This window comes from Ambystoma mexicanum, chromosome 2q (assembly GCF_040938575.1).
Source record: "Ambystoma mexicanum isolate Mex_15411 chromosome 2q, UKY_AmexF1_1, whole genome shotgun sequence".
Taxonomy (NCBI): Eukaryota; Metazoa; Chordata; class Amphibia; order Caudata; family Ambystomatidae; genus Ambystoma; species Ambystoma mexicanum.
This window is the reverse complement of record NC_090924.1, coordinates 1,428,212,257-1,428,227,622: the sequence shown is the minus strand read 5'-3', so window position 1 is coordinate 1,428,227,622 and position 15,366 is coordinate 1,428,212,257. Positions and strand designations below refer to the sequence as shown.

Below are 15,366 nucleotides of genomic sequence, written 5' to 3'. Positions count from 1 at the left end.
CCAACCAATACTGACGTTGAAGTGCCTGGAGGACTTAAGAAAGAGTGACCATCTTGAACTGGTCCTTCCTGAGGAGCTTGTTCAACCAACCCAAGTCCATGATGGATCTCAATACCCAATCCTTTTTTGGGATAAAGCAATAGGGAATACCATCCCTTGTTCTTCTCCGCTACAGGCACCCGTTCTATGGCGCTTTTCTCCAGCAGGGATAGGATTACCTGCGCAAGAAGCGGATCCGGACGCTTCAAAGAGAGCTTCCCGGTAGATTGTCGCAAGGCGGCTGCCGTAAGGGAAGACAGTAGCCGTGGGCTATGATCTCCAGAACCCAAACATCTAAAGTAATGGCTCGCCATTCTCCAAGTTGCTGCGCAAGTCTGCCCCCAATCGGCGAACCATGGGACATGGCCTTATGACTGAGCGGACGCAGCTGCGGCAGTGCCTGAGGGCAAAAGGGGAACTGCCCGAGCGGCTTTGGCTCCTCGAGTACCTTGCTTTCCACCTCTGGTACTCCTAGGGTGGGCCCCTTTGACTGGCAGCTCCTCTCGATCTACCAAAGGTAGAGTAGTACTGAAAGGAACTTCCCCTCCATTGCGGTCCCCTAAGACGAAAAGGCAGAGGTTGACGGATTGCAGTGCTCAAAGACTTCGCTGCAGCTTTGGAAGTCTGCAACCTCTCAAGGCTCTCGTCAGCCTTGCTGCCAAACAGACGGACACCATCAAAGGGCATGTTCAGAAGCCGGGATTGCACATCAGGAGCAAACCCCGACTTCCGCAACCCCGCAAACCTGCGCATCACGGTGCTCGCAGCCATGGACCGACTGACACAGTCTGCCATGTCCAGACCCGACTGAACAGATTCACACATGCAGTCTTGCACGAGGGCTAGAAAAACATCCCGTTCTTCCCCTTCGGGAATATGCTCAGCCGCCAAAGATGCACAATTCCATAGAGTGTGAGTGAATCTCACCAAGGCACAAACCGAGTTGGCTGCCTTCAAAGCAATACCCCCAGCTGAAAACACCTTCGCCCAACCATCAAAGCGCTTATCGTCCCCGTCAGGAGGGATGGTAGGGTATGCAGCCTTCTTCGTGGGGCCGGTAACCGCCTGCACCACCAAACTCTCCAGAGTAGGGCGAATCCACAAGTAGCAGGGGTCACTACTGGCTGGGCAGTATTTTTTCAGAAGCGACTTAACTGCCGGGAGACTCTCCGGAGCAGTCCAAGCCGCCACCCTTCTTTGCAAAGCCATGTGAAATGGCAACACCGGGTCAATGGGTGGACCTTGGTCCAGGATGTCCGTCAGATCATCCTGATCAAAATCAACAGGTGGAGCAGACCACCAAGTATTCAGTCACCCTGGACATGAGACGCCTATAGGGGGATTCGACATGCGTCCCAGGCTCAGGCCTGCCAAACTCCACCTCCGGAGAGGTGTCAAGACCACTGGCATCATGCAAGGATTTACTGAGTTCTTCCATCTGACTGACCAGACAAAAGGTCATCAGGGACATCAGGAAGCACAATCTCCTCATCAGACCCTTCTTCCACCTCGGAAATATAATCCAATGGTTGTAACAAATCCAATCTGGGTGGAGGAACAGAGAAGGGCTCAAAAACAGGCCTCACAGACTTACTGAGCGCCTTCCTCAGAGTTTCCTCCGGGGCACCTCCGGAAAATCCTCCACAAACTGAGTCAAAGGTGCCAATGGAATCTGTGTCGACCGAGGTAACAACAACTTCTTCGAGGCCGGAACCCCGAGAAAGCCCTTCGACGGACACGGCCCCGATGGCGTAGACGCCTTCCTCGAAGGCTTCACAGGTTCCGATGGCATAGAGGACCGGGACCTGGATCTGGCACGGCTACGGTGATCTTCCTTGTCTGATCAGGACCTCGACGGCTCCCGATGATTGCACCAACTGCCCGAGCCCGAAGGCATTCGAGTGGTGGACCGAGCCCATTCCTTGCCGGCTTCTTTCTAAGGCGCGGACGGAACAGTGCCTTGCGATTCAAAAATCGCCATCTGCTGGCGGAATGCAGCGCATTCTGCCGGCGACGAAGACTTAGCGGGACAAGTCAACCGTCTGGCGGAGTCGTCCTCTGACGAGGAAGGCAACCGAAGAGGCAGAGGAATGGCAGAAACCACTCCGAGACCCCCTGGACTTTCGCCGACGCAGAGTCGCCCCTTGCGTCATCGGTCAAAAGCCCAGCGGACTTTGATTTATTGGGCTTAGACACCCTACCTACCTTTCATTTCTTCTTGCGTTCCCGCAAGGCCTTAGACGTCAGGGACTGGCAATCATCGCATTAGTCGGTGTCGTGGCTTTCGCCGAGGCACCAGAGACAGATGTTGTGCAGGTCCGTGATGGACATTTGCGACCCGCAGTCCTGACATTTTTTAAGGCCCGACTTCAGTGTAGAAGACAAAGACATTGCTGTTCGAAGAGCAGAATCGAGATTACGAAGCACCACGTTTGCGGAAAAAACAGAACTGAGGCTACGGGCGCCATGCTATATATAACATCCGGTGACGTCGACCATCGACGGATGCCCTCGAGGAACAACGTATCGACGCAGGACGCCCTCTGCCGAAAAGTTTCAGAAGCAGCACAGCTTTGGTCATTACCCGTCATAGATGTGGAATATGTCGCAGGACACAATCCCCTCGAAGGAGGGAGGAGAGGTGGCCAGAGGAAGGGGAGAGGAGGAGAGAGGACAGGATGTCCTGTGTTTTAGAAATGAAGTGAGCAGCCAGAGCCATGCAGAGGGCTTGGGAAAGGAGAGGGGAGGTAGAGACTGCGGCAGGTCTGGCCAGTTCCTTGCAGATTTTAAAGAGTTCAGCCGAGTTGTTGGATGCTGCAGAGATGCGGGCTTGGATGCAAGCTCTCTTCTTGGTGCGGAGAGAGAGGTGGTATAGCCTTTGGAGCAGGCGGCAGGCCCGTTTGTCAGAGGATGTACCAGATGCATGCCATTTCCTCTCAGCCACCCTGCATTTGCGTTTAAGGGAGACTAAGTCTGAGTTGTATCAAGAGTTGCACTTGGCTTTGGGCTTTAGGCGGATCCTCATGACTGGGGCAAGAATATCGAGAGTATCAGATATAGCAGAGTGGAGCATGGAGAGGGCTGTGTCAGGGTATGAGTCAGCCAAAGGGATAGGGGGACGAGAGAAGGTGGCGGCGAAAGCCTCAACTGACACGCTTCATGGGTCGGATGACTGAGAAGGTGGGTGGCAGTGCTGGAGTTGGCTTGGCCTGGGGGGATAGAGAGGGAGAGAGGGAAGGAAAGGTGAAAGTGATTACTCCAGGAGCGAGCAGTGGTTAGATGGATAGAAAGGGGAAGGTCTGAGGAGATTAGAACATCCAGTGTGCCCTGCAGAGTCGGGCCAGAGGGGAGAACAGTGAGAGAGTCGCAAAGGTCGCGAAAGAGTCCAGAGGAGGGACAGGAAGCATCCAGGTGGATGTTGAAGTCTCCAAGAAGGAGGAGTTGAGTGGTCTAGACCAGGAGGGAGGATGCGAGGTCCGCCAACTCGGAGAGGAAGGAGGAGATCTGACCAGGTGGCCAATAGATAGAAGCCACAGTAAGGGAACAGCTATGAGAGAGAGAGCCTGCAGATGAGGCATTCGAAAGAGGAGTAGGCCTGCATAGGCATGACCGAGGCAGGAATCCACTCGGGGGAGATCAGGGCTACACCCCCTCTGGAATGGTTGGATCTGGGCTCGGAGAGGATCTTGTAGCCATCAGGGAGGAGTGTGTCAAAGCTTGTTACAGAGCTGACCATGAACCATGTCTCGGTGAGACAGAGGACAGAGGTCTAGTTCCTCCAGAAGGCGGCAGATGTCAGAGGAGTGTTTGACGGCAGAGCGAGAGTTAAGAGTGGCAATGTGGAGAAGTTTGCCGTCCTTGAGACTTCTGGGGAGGGGTACAAATCAGAGGTACGCTCTGCAGAGGTGTAGAGGAACCCCTAGTGGGGGGCAGTAGAGTAAGGAGGGGAAAGCAAGGTTGCCAAAGAGGGAGCAGGCGAGGAAGCCGTGGAGGTGGGAGAGGGGACAGCTGGAGAAAGGAAATTGATAAGATGCGGGAAGCGTCTATCGAAGAGGAGACGGTTGGCCCGAGGGCCTTGGACCAAGATGGAGCCATTTGCATTAACATTAATGATGATCTTAGAGGAGACGAAGGAGGCCAGGAGGGTTGGTTGGGTTAGGCAAGTAACTAGACTGCACAGTGTTTGCAGAGCGCAAAAGTATGAGGGTTGTGGTTTGGGGTGCAATGTAAAATGGATACCCGTTTTCCTTAATGCCTTTTCTCAGAGATCTGTGGAGTGGAGCATTCAAAATGGTGGATTGGGCTTAAAAGTAGGCCAAGATGGTGGACCTCCTCAGCTGAGATCTAATTTAGAATGTTGAGGACAGATTGTCCTGGCAGTGCATTGTAAACCGTCTTTCATCATTTATTTAGCTCCCTTTAGGCCTACCCTTTTGTGACATTTGAAGCCTCAAAAATCCAGCAAGTCAGAAGTGATCTGCAGTCTACTAATTACTGGTGGGAGCGCAGCTTTTTGGCAAACTACAGCAATTTCATTTCTTGTTTTTGTGAAAGGAATGAAAATTTAAAAAGTCAGAGAAAGCAGTACAACTGTGTTAGCAGCGTTAGTTACGAGTTATTGTGCACAGAGGTTCCATAACCTAACATGGTGACTTAACCTTGAACAATTTGAATAAGCATTTGGGAAGAGAACAGTCTTACATGGTCTGTGCGCAATGTTTATTATACTGCCTACGTGGAACATTCATTCCGCAGAAGCAAGCAGCGCTTCGGGGAAAAAGAAAAACTGTTTTCAATGTAGTTTGGTGTTCAATCGTGAGCTGTAATAGTCTCAACTAAGTTTGGAGCCATAATAACGCAATCTGTTTTGACGAAACTGTTTTTTTCCTCTTTTGAAGGCACGCGTTTCGTTTGTTTTCGCGTGTTGCAGCAAGCGACCAGACCTTCGCCTGATCACGCGGCTTTTATTCTTAAATGCGTGCGTCGGCGAAATCGCCAGCTGTCCATTTCAAAGCCTCAGTGTACATTAGGAATTAAAGACTATCTTTTCATCAAGCATACAGAACTTATTTAAGCAGAACTCTCAGGCGCTTCAGGAGAAGGTTACTTCAGAATGCTTAATTGGTTTTGAATTTCTGAACACAGTCTTGCGCATGGTAAAGATGGTGGCCATTTTCATGGGCATGCTGGGAAATGTAGTTTTGGGTGCGCACCTTAGGTAGTAAGGAGTTTTAAACCATTTTTAAACATTTATTCTTAATATTTGTATTGAAAGACAAAAAAGTTACCAAAGAGAAAGGTTGGCATTAAGAAATAAGCTGTTTAACCACTACATCAAAAAATTTAATAATTAAAGCAGCACTTTGACAACCTTTCATACTGGAATGTATGAGATGTTTGAAGTTCAGTTACTATTCTATGAATACTTTTTCGCCTGGAAAGTCGTAAAGTGAACATTGGTGAATGAATGTAGAACTAAATCTAGAAATCTAGAAATAAAAGAATTGCAGAGGCATCAAGCATAATCACTTTCTGCAGGCTTGTGGAGGAGGCGTCACAGGTATAATTCAATTCTAAACAACATTTTGAAGGGTTTCATTTGAAGTCAATGTGCAATGGTGTTTTAATACCTTTAATTCCCTCCCATGCAGAGTGCAAATAAGAAAGAGCTCCTGTGCTGTTTGTTGTTTTGTCCCATTTCCCCTTTCCCACTCTGAGCTGGTCCTCGCTGTTAATCAAAGGTGAAGCCCAGAACAGCAGGTGAGGGACTGTGAGGTTCTGCAGCTCCTACAGAAGGCAAAACAGGAACCTGATATCAGAACAGTGTGGATGTATTGGCCCATGAAATGCCCATAGCAGCATTAATAGCTATCCCATTGCCTAGGTCACCCAGCTGCCATCATCCTCATCTGGTTGAGTAGACTAAGCAATTATGGAATTAACGCATCTCGGGAGGATAGCTGAGGGGTAACACGCTCATCTTGGAAGTAAGACGCAGAGCAACACAGGTTCGATCCCCGGGTTCGCGCTTAGAAGCCTATGGGTATTGAGCATGTTATAAATAACCAATTACAAATACAACTGCTCCCCCTTCTTAAAACAGATCACAGTATAGACTCTGGCGACTGATGTCCCCTGAATCACAATGGAGTCTAACAGAACCTTGTGTTTTTCGCCATCCTCGCACTTAAAGTAGGTGATGTAAATAGATTCTTGGGATCAGTGCCTTGCTTCTATAACCGAGGCATAATAGACCATGCACAAGCCAATATTGCTGCATGAATGATGCAAGAGAACACAATCATCACTTTCTCCATACTTTTGAGGGATGCTAAACAATGTTGACTCACAATGTGGATATACTGCATAAAGTCATCCGGTAAGGAAGTGCGACGGTTCATAAGCAGACGTTCCTTAGGGACCAGTCTTCATTACCTCCTTTCATCTTGTTGATCCAATTGAAAATCCTCCTCCAACTCCTTCAATAGAGGCTTTCCTTTATCATACAGCAGTAAGAATCCTGAACTTGTTTTCTCAGATTCTTAATACTTCTGCTTAGGAGGAAGTCTACATTCTTAGGTTCCTTCCTGAACTTTTCTGTAGATTTAAATCACTTAGGACCTGTGAGAAGACGTTCGTTGCAGAGGAACTACAAAATCATTTGAACCATAAACCACAGTAAAAAAACGTTTTTCTTGGCACTGCTCTTTAAGCAGCCAGGCTAGAAAAGGCACATGCAGGTTTCCTCTGAGGATACAGCTTCCGAGTACTAAATCAAAAAGGTAGAATGTTCTCTCATTACCTTTTCTTTAATTGAACACTTTGGTGCCTATGGATCAGGTGCTACATGTGTCTGTGCATCCATTGGCGCAGTGTGCGTCAGTGTCCTCCGCTTCGCTGCTTGTCCTTTGGTGCCAAGTTACTCAGTGCCACCTCAGTCGGTGAAGCACTTTCCTTGGCACCATTCCCTCAGTTGCTCTTCAGAGTGTTGCAGCAAACACAGGGCTGTCTAGTTAATGGCATCAGCGTTACAGACTCAAGACAGTCAAGTTCCACAAAGTACAACCGTGGCACCCTCTGCAACAGCGTAGCACTTTGACAGGGTCTTGGGCACTCTTTGCCCGAATATAGGTACAACTCTTACATTCAGAAGATGTACCATCCAAGAGGCCTTTACTTCATAAAGTGAAGGCTTCAATCTTTCATGCTCATTAATGCTGCATTACGGAAAATAAACTCTGCCCTTTCTATCAATGCCCTGCTTGTGCAGGATTCGCATGCATCACAGATGTCATGCCATGTGGTGCCATGTAATAAATACACAACATGGTCATTGTAGTTTTAAATACTCTTCTTGGAACGCTTGGCACCTAAAGTGGCATTTAATTCAAAGAAATCTTCCGGACCTTCAGAAGGATCCGACCACAATGCCCCTGGGCTGCCTGCGCGCTATATAAATTTAATAAATAAATAAATAAAAATAAATAAATTCCCTATGACAAATCACAGAAAGCTCTAGACATTAAAACTAATCCAGGGATACTAGCACTAAAACCCAATCTGCAATCTAGCAAAATAGGGAAAGGCACAGTGGAATGCCCTCACCAAATGTGCAGTGAAATCAAATCTGGCATTTGGTAGCTCCTTTCTCCCAGGAGTCCTTGCTAACTACCACCCACATTGGCTGATGTATGCTCCACCTATAATGAGGACAGGACAAATACACGTTTGCAGCCTATGGTTTAGTATACCTACTGCTTTCCATTTCATCATACGCCCCTTGACGGGGGCCAGGATTTCTGCTGAGAATGCAAGTCTAAGTGATTCCATGCTAGGGAACCACTGTTCATTTTATTCCACAGCTACTGTGGGGGTAAGTCTGCAAATGCCTTCTCTGCCGAACAGGTACATGGGGAGGCAGTCCAAATTATGTACTAATACCACAGTTCCACCTGCATTCCACTCAACGCAGGTTACCAGCAACCATCACTGCAATGGCGTCTGGAGGCAACATTTACCTTTGTATTAATACTATGATGTTAGACAAGGCCATGGTTACAGATTCTTACCTGTACCTGGTTGTTGTATCCTCGTTAATCGACTGTTTGGCACCTGCAGGTCAGACTCCAGACTTCGGCTGCTTCTCACAGCATCAAGAGACCGTAGGCTTGTCCTAGTTAGGTTGGGTAAACTGTGGCGCATTTCCTCTGCAAAGAAACCAAAACAAACATTATCCAGAGCAAACATTGGCACCAGAATAGCCCTTGGGTGTGGTACGCACACTGTACACAGAAAAAAGTGGTTTGACCTTAACATACTTTCCGGAACAGAGTAAAGGTTTTTGTTTGCCCAAAGTCCTGGTCTCATACAATGGTGTAGAGACTTGATCTTAGACCGCTTTTGAACATCTACTAGCACCAACACTGGTCTTCATTCTACTGACCACCTGGCCCACACTCCATCTTCCTGCTGGAATGGATGGACCCAATGACAATGGCAGCAAATTTCTAATACAAGATTCTGATGCTCAGGGACCTTATGAGTTGAATCTAAAGACAACTGGTCACCATAAGAGATCATCGATACCAGGTCTAACCTTGGTTTCAAAAGTGATCACATCCACGATCAAATCCCAGATGTCAAGTTCTCCCTCAACTGTAAACGCTCAGGAAATGTTTTCAGAGCAAAATCAAAACTCACTAAATGTTTTAAGTGGTGTAAGGTTTAAGTTACTTACCCGTAACTATTCTTCACCAGCATGGGTCTGGCATGGATTCACATGCTCATGAATATTCCCCACCGGAATCCTTGGTAAAAGAAAAAAATGTAACTTTCACTTAAAAACTGGATCTCTCCTTTAAACCAATCACTGTCCGCTGGGTCATACTGCCCAGATCAAATGACAGCCTCTCCTCTGGCAGTCATCTTCAGATTTGGTAAGCATGTAAAGTGGCAGTATGAACAAGAAGAGCTGTAGAGTGGCCAGAGGGAGGGTTTGCATGTGAATCCATGCCATACCAATTCCAGGTAACTAACCTGTTCCTCCTCCAGGATGGGGATTGGGGATGTGGGAGGGGGGGAGGCTCACCTTTAAGCGAACAGTTTGCCCAGCACTGCTTGGCTGACTGTAAACTCCTCCCTGGAATCCCTGTCGATGCAGTTTAATTTCGTGAAGGTATGTACCGACCTCCAAGTAGCAGCCCTGCAAATGTCCAGCAGGAGCACATCAGAAAGGAATGCCATCATAGCAGCGATCGCTCTGGTAGAATGGGCTCTTGGACGTCCGGGCCGTGGTTGGTTCGGCAACCGATGACAGAGCGTGATGCAGCCAGAGAGCCACCTTGAAATGGAAGCCTTGGACAAGGCCTTCCCATGGTTCACTGGCCAAAGTTCACGAACACTTGTGAAGTCTTCAGAAAAATCTTTGTGCAGGTCACGTATAACTTCAAGGCACAAGCAACGTCCAGCGAGTGCAAGGTCCCTTCAGCCGGTAACCAAGGCTTCATGGAAAGAAAAAAACCAAAAAAAACAGGTAACACCCAAGGCTCGTTGAGGTGGAATTCTGACTGAACCTTCGGCATGAAACCCGATGAGCCTTGTCGGAACCAAGTTGAGTTCCCACGCCAGGGCAGGGGCCTTCACCAGCAGGAATGATCGAATTAAGACCCTTGAGGAACTCCTTGACAAGTCGATGAGCAAAGTCAAGCTCTTCCTGGAGACCTGGTGTAGCGGGAAATAGCTGCCTGATGTACCTTGATAGAGGCGTGCGGCAGCCCGGCTAAGGATAGCAAGTATGGAAGTACCTGCGGGGCTGTGACCCTCAGAGGGGTAATTTTCTGAGACCAGCACCAAGTAGCGAAACGCTTCCACTTGTGATTGTAACCCTTCAAAGTCGATGACGCCCTGGCGAGGACCTCCCTGCAGTCCGCAGGCAACTCATCCTCCATAGTCTAGGGAGCAGGAGCCATGCCCTTAGGTTCAGTGATCCTGGGTCGTGATTAAGGATTGCACCACCTTCTCTAGTGAGAAGATCCAGAATACTGGCAGCTTGACCAGTCTGAGAAGGTCCGGATACCAAATCTGCCTCGGCCACACTGGGGCAAGGAGTATCATCTGGCATGGGCACTGTCCGAGTGTGTTGATGACTTGCAGCAGGAGGGTGACCGGGGGCAATGCGTACAGGAACAGCCCTTCACAAGGGAAGCAGAACGCATTCACCAGGCTCCTTGGCTGGTGGATCCTGCTGGCAAACATCAGGCCTTGGAGTTGCTGCCGTAACTAGATCCATCTATGGGGGTCTGCCCCACTTGACACCCGATTCTGACAAAGCTCCCACTCATAGCAGTTCCCTGCTGAGGGAGTCTGCGATGGCGTTAGTCTCTCACCAGATGGAGAGGGATGAGGAACATCCCCTTTCCGAAGGCCCAGCGCCACAAGTCCTGCACTTCCTTGGAGAGCGCTGGACATAGTGTGCCCCATGCTTCCTGATGTAAAACATGGTGGTGGTGTCCAAGAAGATCCTAAACATCTTGCCTTGCAGAGAGAGGAATGACTTGAGGGCTCCGATTACTGGCCGCAGTTCCAGGATGTTGATATGTGCAGACAGACCGTCTCCTGGTACGGCAGGCTCTGAAACCCCTTGCCTTGGGCGAAGAAGTGAACGCCCCACCATACTATTGCCCGACTATACTCACCATTGAGGTACCTTGTCCATGAAACATCTGGACACCTGCATACAGCGGGTGTCCAGAAGTTCCTGAATGGGTCTTATCCACAATTTACAGAGATGGACGAGGTAGATGCATCATGCCCAGTAACTACTTGATGGGCCGCACCGTGGCAGTCTGTCGATGACAGCTATTGCACCTTCTCCAGAATGGCTGCTATCCTCTCCTCCGACACTATTGAGTCTGGGTCCCAGAAACAGCGCGTTCTGTGATGGCGTCAAGCAGGACTTTAGATAGGGGGGGGCGCAGGTCGCTTGAGAGACGAGCCAAGATGGCTGCTCTTATGTGAGCTCCTGACTCATCTACTGAACTTCCTGAAAACATCCAGCTTCTCTGAGCTTCATTGCCCCCATATAGCCCTGGCAGGCACGCCTGAAGACTGTACCTGCCTGCGGTGTTTACCTCCGGTCTTGGATGCTGGGAAATCCGTGAGGACGACCTGACCAGCGGAGGGGTGTGGTGAGAGACATGCTGCATGCTACGAACCTGGAGTGAGGAGCTGCAGCAACATTTAGCCTGCTTCTGTAACCCCTTCTGGCCTCACATGCCAGTGTCGACTGACATGGACGTGGCGGTGTCATTGACTGAATTATCCAGACACAGAATGCACAGCGGAGTCGGAGCTCCGTGCCACACACAGACTGTCTCAGTTGCCGAAAGTGAGGGATGAGGCGGGAATCCGCTGAGGCAGGGTAGACACTGGAGCGGCCGTGAAAGTCCGGTGACGAATCCCCTGAGCGAGCAGAAGAGGGACAAATAATATCAGAACACCAGGCTATTGGAGTGCTGTGTGGCAACCCCGGTTGCTGCCAATTGATTCGGAGAAACAACCAGGTGTTTGGAAGCCAATCACCCTGAGGCCGCTTCACCCCCCCCAAGCACAAAACTAAGAAAAATACAATCCTGAGCTCTGCTAGTGTGCAGCTGGGCAGAGGAGATGATGGGGAGACTCCCGAGAGGTGGGGAGATCTAGAGGGGCCCATAATATCCAAGTGGTACACCCAGACTCATTGATTGAGCCAGTTGAACTAAAGGCTGTACTTGTATGGGCAGAAACAATAAGGGCCTCTTCATGCGAACGACTGGAACTGTGCTGTGAAGGAGTAACCAATAAGGGAGGAGCCATCTCTGTGTGGAGAAGGCGACTCCAGGTGCTGCACGCTGCTGGATACTGGGTAGAATAAAGGCTGGGTCTGCACCTGGTCCAGCATAAGGGGTGCAGTGACAAGCCTTGCTGAGAGGCAACTGGGGCACATACCCCCTGAACTGTTGTAAGACACGGTCTGCAGGGCCTGGACAGGGGGTGGGCTGATACTCTAGGCTCGCCACGAGAGGAGGTGCCAAGGACCTGTACTAGGTGCCAGGGCTACAGGCAACAAATGACATTGGAACACGCTTCCTGGCACCGCTGGGGGGGGCTCTGACCACTGCGGAGGTGGAGGGGAGGGAAGTGGGCCAGATACAGACTAAGTTGCTCTCTGAATCAGCTGTGTTCTCCCAATACATTGACAAAGATGGGGAAAGGGGACAGGTCACAATCCAAACTCTCTTTTGCTACGCCTTCCCAGTCAAAACAATTGACCGGAGGCCAGCAGGACTTGGAGGTGGAGTTTGAACCCTGAGCTGAACCCTCCTCCGACATCCTGCAGGATATCAAAGGGATCCTGACGCAGCTGCAATCGGGGGGGGGGGAAGTGGGGGGGTATCAGCTCACTGGACAGCAAGCTTGACACGCTGACCTGCAAGGTCGACCACATGCAGGTCACTCAATAGACATAGCGATCATTTGGATGAGGCAGAGCAGCGCATATGCTCGGTTGAAGATGCATCAGCGTCAGCGGTGCGGGAAGTTACTCAACTAAAAAAGGCAGTTAAAGGAGAGTTCCGGGACTTTTTTTTTATTGTCCCTACGGGTCGGCCATGTGTTTGTAAGCATAAATCGGTAGATCGTAGGAAACTTTCCTATGGACCTTACCCGACTTTTCGCCCATTATCGCACTCGAAATCAGCCTCCATTTTGTGATAATCCTATCATTCCGCCGCATCGACCTGGCTCACCTGCCTTTGCGGCACTAAATCAAATCCCCCGCCCCTGAGCCTGACATCAGCAGACGCGTACTGCCCATTTCAAGCACGTCTCGTGTCAACAATCGCTGCGCCTCAGCTATTGACGTGTTGCCATGGAAATGGCAGGACGCCTCTTTCCCCAATAAGTATAAACAGACCGTTTCACAACACACAGCAGCAGATTTTCGATTCCATTCCTCTCTCTGTGTTACTTTGAGTATTCTGTGACTCGTTTCAGTGCTCTGGTCAGCTACCTTCGCCGCTTGTAGCCCGTGTGAACACCTGTACCATCTCTGTAAATTATTTTACTATCTTTACCGCACAATGGCCACAATAATGCCGTATATGTACGAGCCCGAGTACACCGAGGAAGAACTACTGGAAAGTCAAGCACGCGAAAACGATGGGGATTCGGACGGCAGTTGGGAGGACCAGTCAACGGATGAAGAGCCTGGACCATGTCGCATGGACGGCGTCTCCACCTGGTGCACGTGCAATCGGTGCGAGCTAATGCCAACTGAGGAGGAGAACTGCTGCTGCCGTGAAAATTCCGGGTGCTTGGCCTACATTTCGGAAAGCGAGCAAAGTCTGCAGGAAGGCGAGCAAAGTCCGCAATGCATCACCGAGCTGCCAGAGTTCAGGGAAGCCTGCCTCTCACGGACCGTGTTGAGGATGATGATGGTGCTTATGCACGAACTTCGCGGCACTGTTCGTCCGCGTAATCCGAGTAACGAGTAAGTATACTCTGTTTGTGATGTCAGTGATGCCACCACTATTTCATGGTCGTCTCCCACATATAAAATTACATTTACATATCATTCGAACGCATGTAAATTTGTTCCATATAGTGCATTTTCTAGATATAATTTTTTTCTAAGAAAAATGACATGTGTTACCTGAATCGACATTGATAAGAAAGTTTGGTCAGTTTAATACAGTTTGCATCTTTTTTTTTCACAGGTGGTACAGGCTGGTGGCCTATCGTTGCTTCACTTGGTGGCTTCACGGGAGGCTCGGACACCGCGTTCGGAGAGTAATACCTGCCTGTGCGGTACTTGCCATTAGACAACATTTCCCCAGTGACAGTGGACAATACCGCGGATTTTCCCTCGATGTGCTGCAACCTCAACTTTACAATGTGTAATGTTTATTATTTATGTTTAATTAAAATCTAAAATAAAGCCCAACATATATTTTAACAATGGTTGTTTTGATTTTTTAAATGAATCTAGTGTATATTCTCCTGGGAGGGTGAGGTATTTATAAACTCACCCCCCTGCATTCCATGTAGTAGATCCTGCAGCCATCCTCTTACATTCAGTTAGATGGCCTCTCCTTGGTGAGGCCCTGCGGCAAACGGGTCTTGTCTGCACGACCACCGCCCCGATCCACCCCCCCGCCCTATCAAAGGCAGTTCGCACCGGGGTACTTGTGCTAGCAAGTGGAGCTGTCAGGGAGCGATAAAGGCCAAGAGGTGCCAAAGACCATGTACACTTGAAAGTGGTCTATAGAGCATGGGTTGTTGTTCCCATGTCTACCTCCAGACCCCGTGTCTCCTGCCAAGCATCCCCCCTCACGCTGGACGGCCCCCTGCAATCCACATAAGTGTGTCTCCATTCACGAGTCTTCCTGTGTCTTGTCTGCACGACCACCGCCCCGATCCACCCCCCCGCCCTATCAAAGGCAGTTCGCACCGGGGTACTTGTGCTGGCAAGTGGAGCTGTCAGGGAGCGATAAAGGCCAAGAGGTGCCAAAGACCATGTACACTTCAAAGTGGTCTATAGAGCATGGGTTGTTGTTCCCAGGTCTACCTCCAGACCCCGTGTCTCCTGCCAAGCATCCCCCCTCACGCTGGACGGCCCCCTGCAGACCGCATAATGCCACGACATATACACGTCATTCATTCACAAACACACCCCTGTTTCGAATTCTTTATAACCCACTTCATATTTCTAATGAGAACTTCTTTGCGCTTTGCTAGTCAACCCGTGAAGGTGCTGGTTATCTGCTCTTCGTCTCTGTGAACTTCCGTGACCACTTTGAGCAAACTCGTCAGTTTGCAACCTGTGAACTGCTCCCTGTTCTACGACAAGAAACTACTCTGATCCCTGCATCTAACTGTTTGTTCGTCAAGGTAAGTCCATGTACCATAATCATTTTGCGTCCAATTTTTTAATTTATATCTATTTGGTAGTAGTCATCAAATTGCATCCATGTTTTCTTTTCGTTCACGACAGTACATGCAAGGAACTAGTCACATGTTCTGAGTTTAGTCAAATTACTTTTTCTATTTTTTGAAAGTTATTGAAATACTTATCCGCATGTGAATAACATGTATAGTTCCAAGAACCAAAACGGACCTTGCATTGAACCTTTTATGTGTCATTTAATGTTTTAACACATTGGTATTCATAGAGAATTGTTGATCTTTACTTTTCAGAACTTTCCATAATGCCTGCCTGTTCCATTGGCGGTTGCCCTTCGAAGACCCATAACAAATCTGAAGGTACTATAATGCATGTTTTCCCTAAGA

General features: G+C 49.2%; 1 protein-coding gene across 2 annotated transcripts in view; it reads right to left on the bottom strand.

Annotated features, from left to right (window-relative positions):
- LOC138570222 (SLAIN motif-containing protein-like) overlaps window positions 1-15,366 on the bottom strand; it is a 402,579-nt gene that overhangs the window by 89,447 nt on the left and 297,766 nt on the right. For both annotated transcript variants that reach the window (XM_069648952.1, XM_069648953.1), the window contains one exon: window positions 8,109-8,246. In XM_069648952.1, the coding sequence (XP_069505053.1) occupies window positions 8,109-8,246 (138 nt within the window). The remainder of the gene's footprint in view (window positions 1-8,108; window positions 8,247-15,366) is intronic.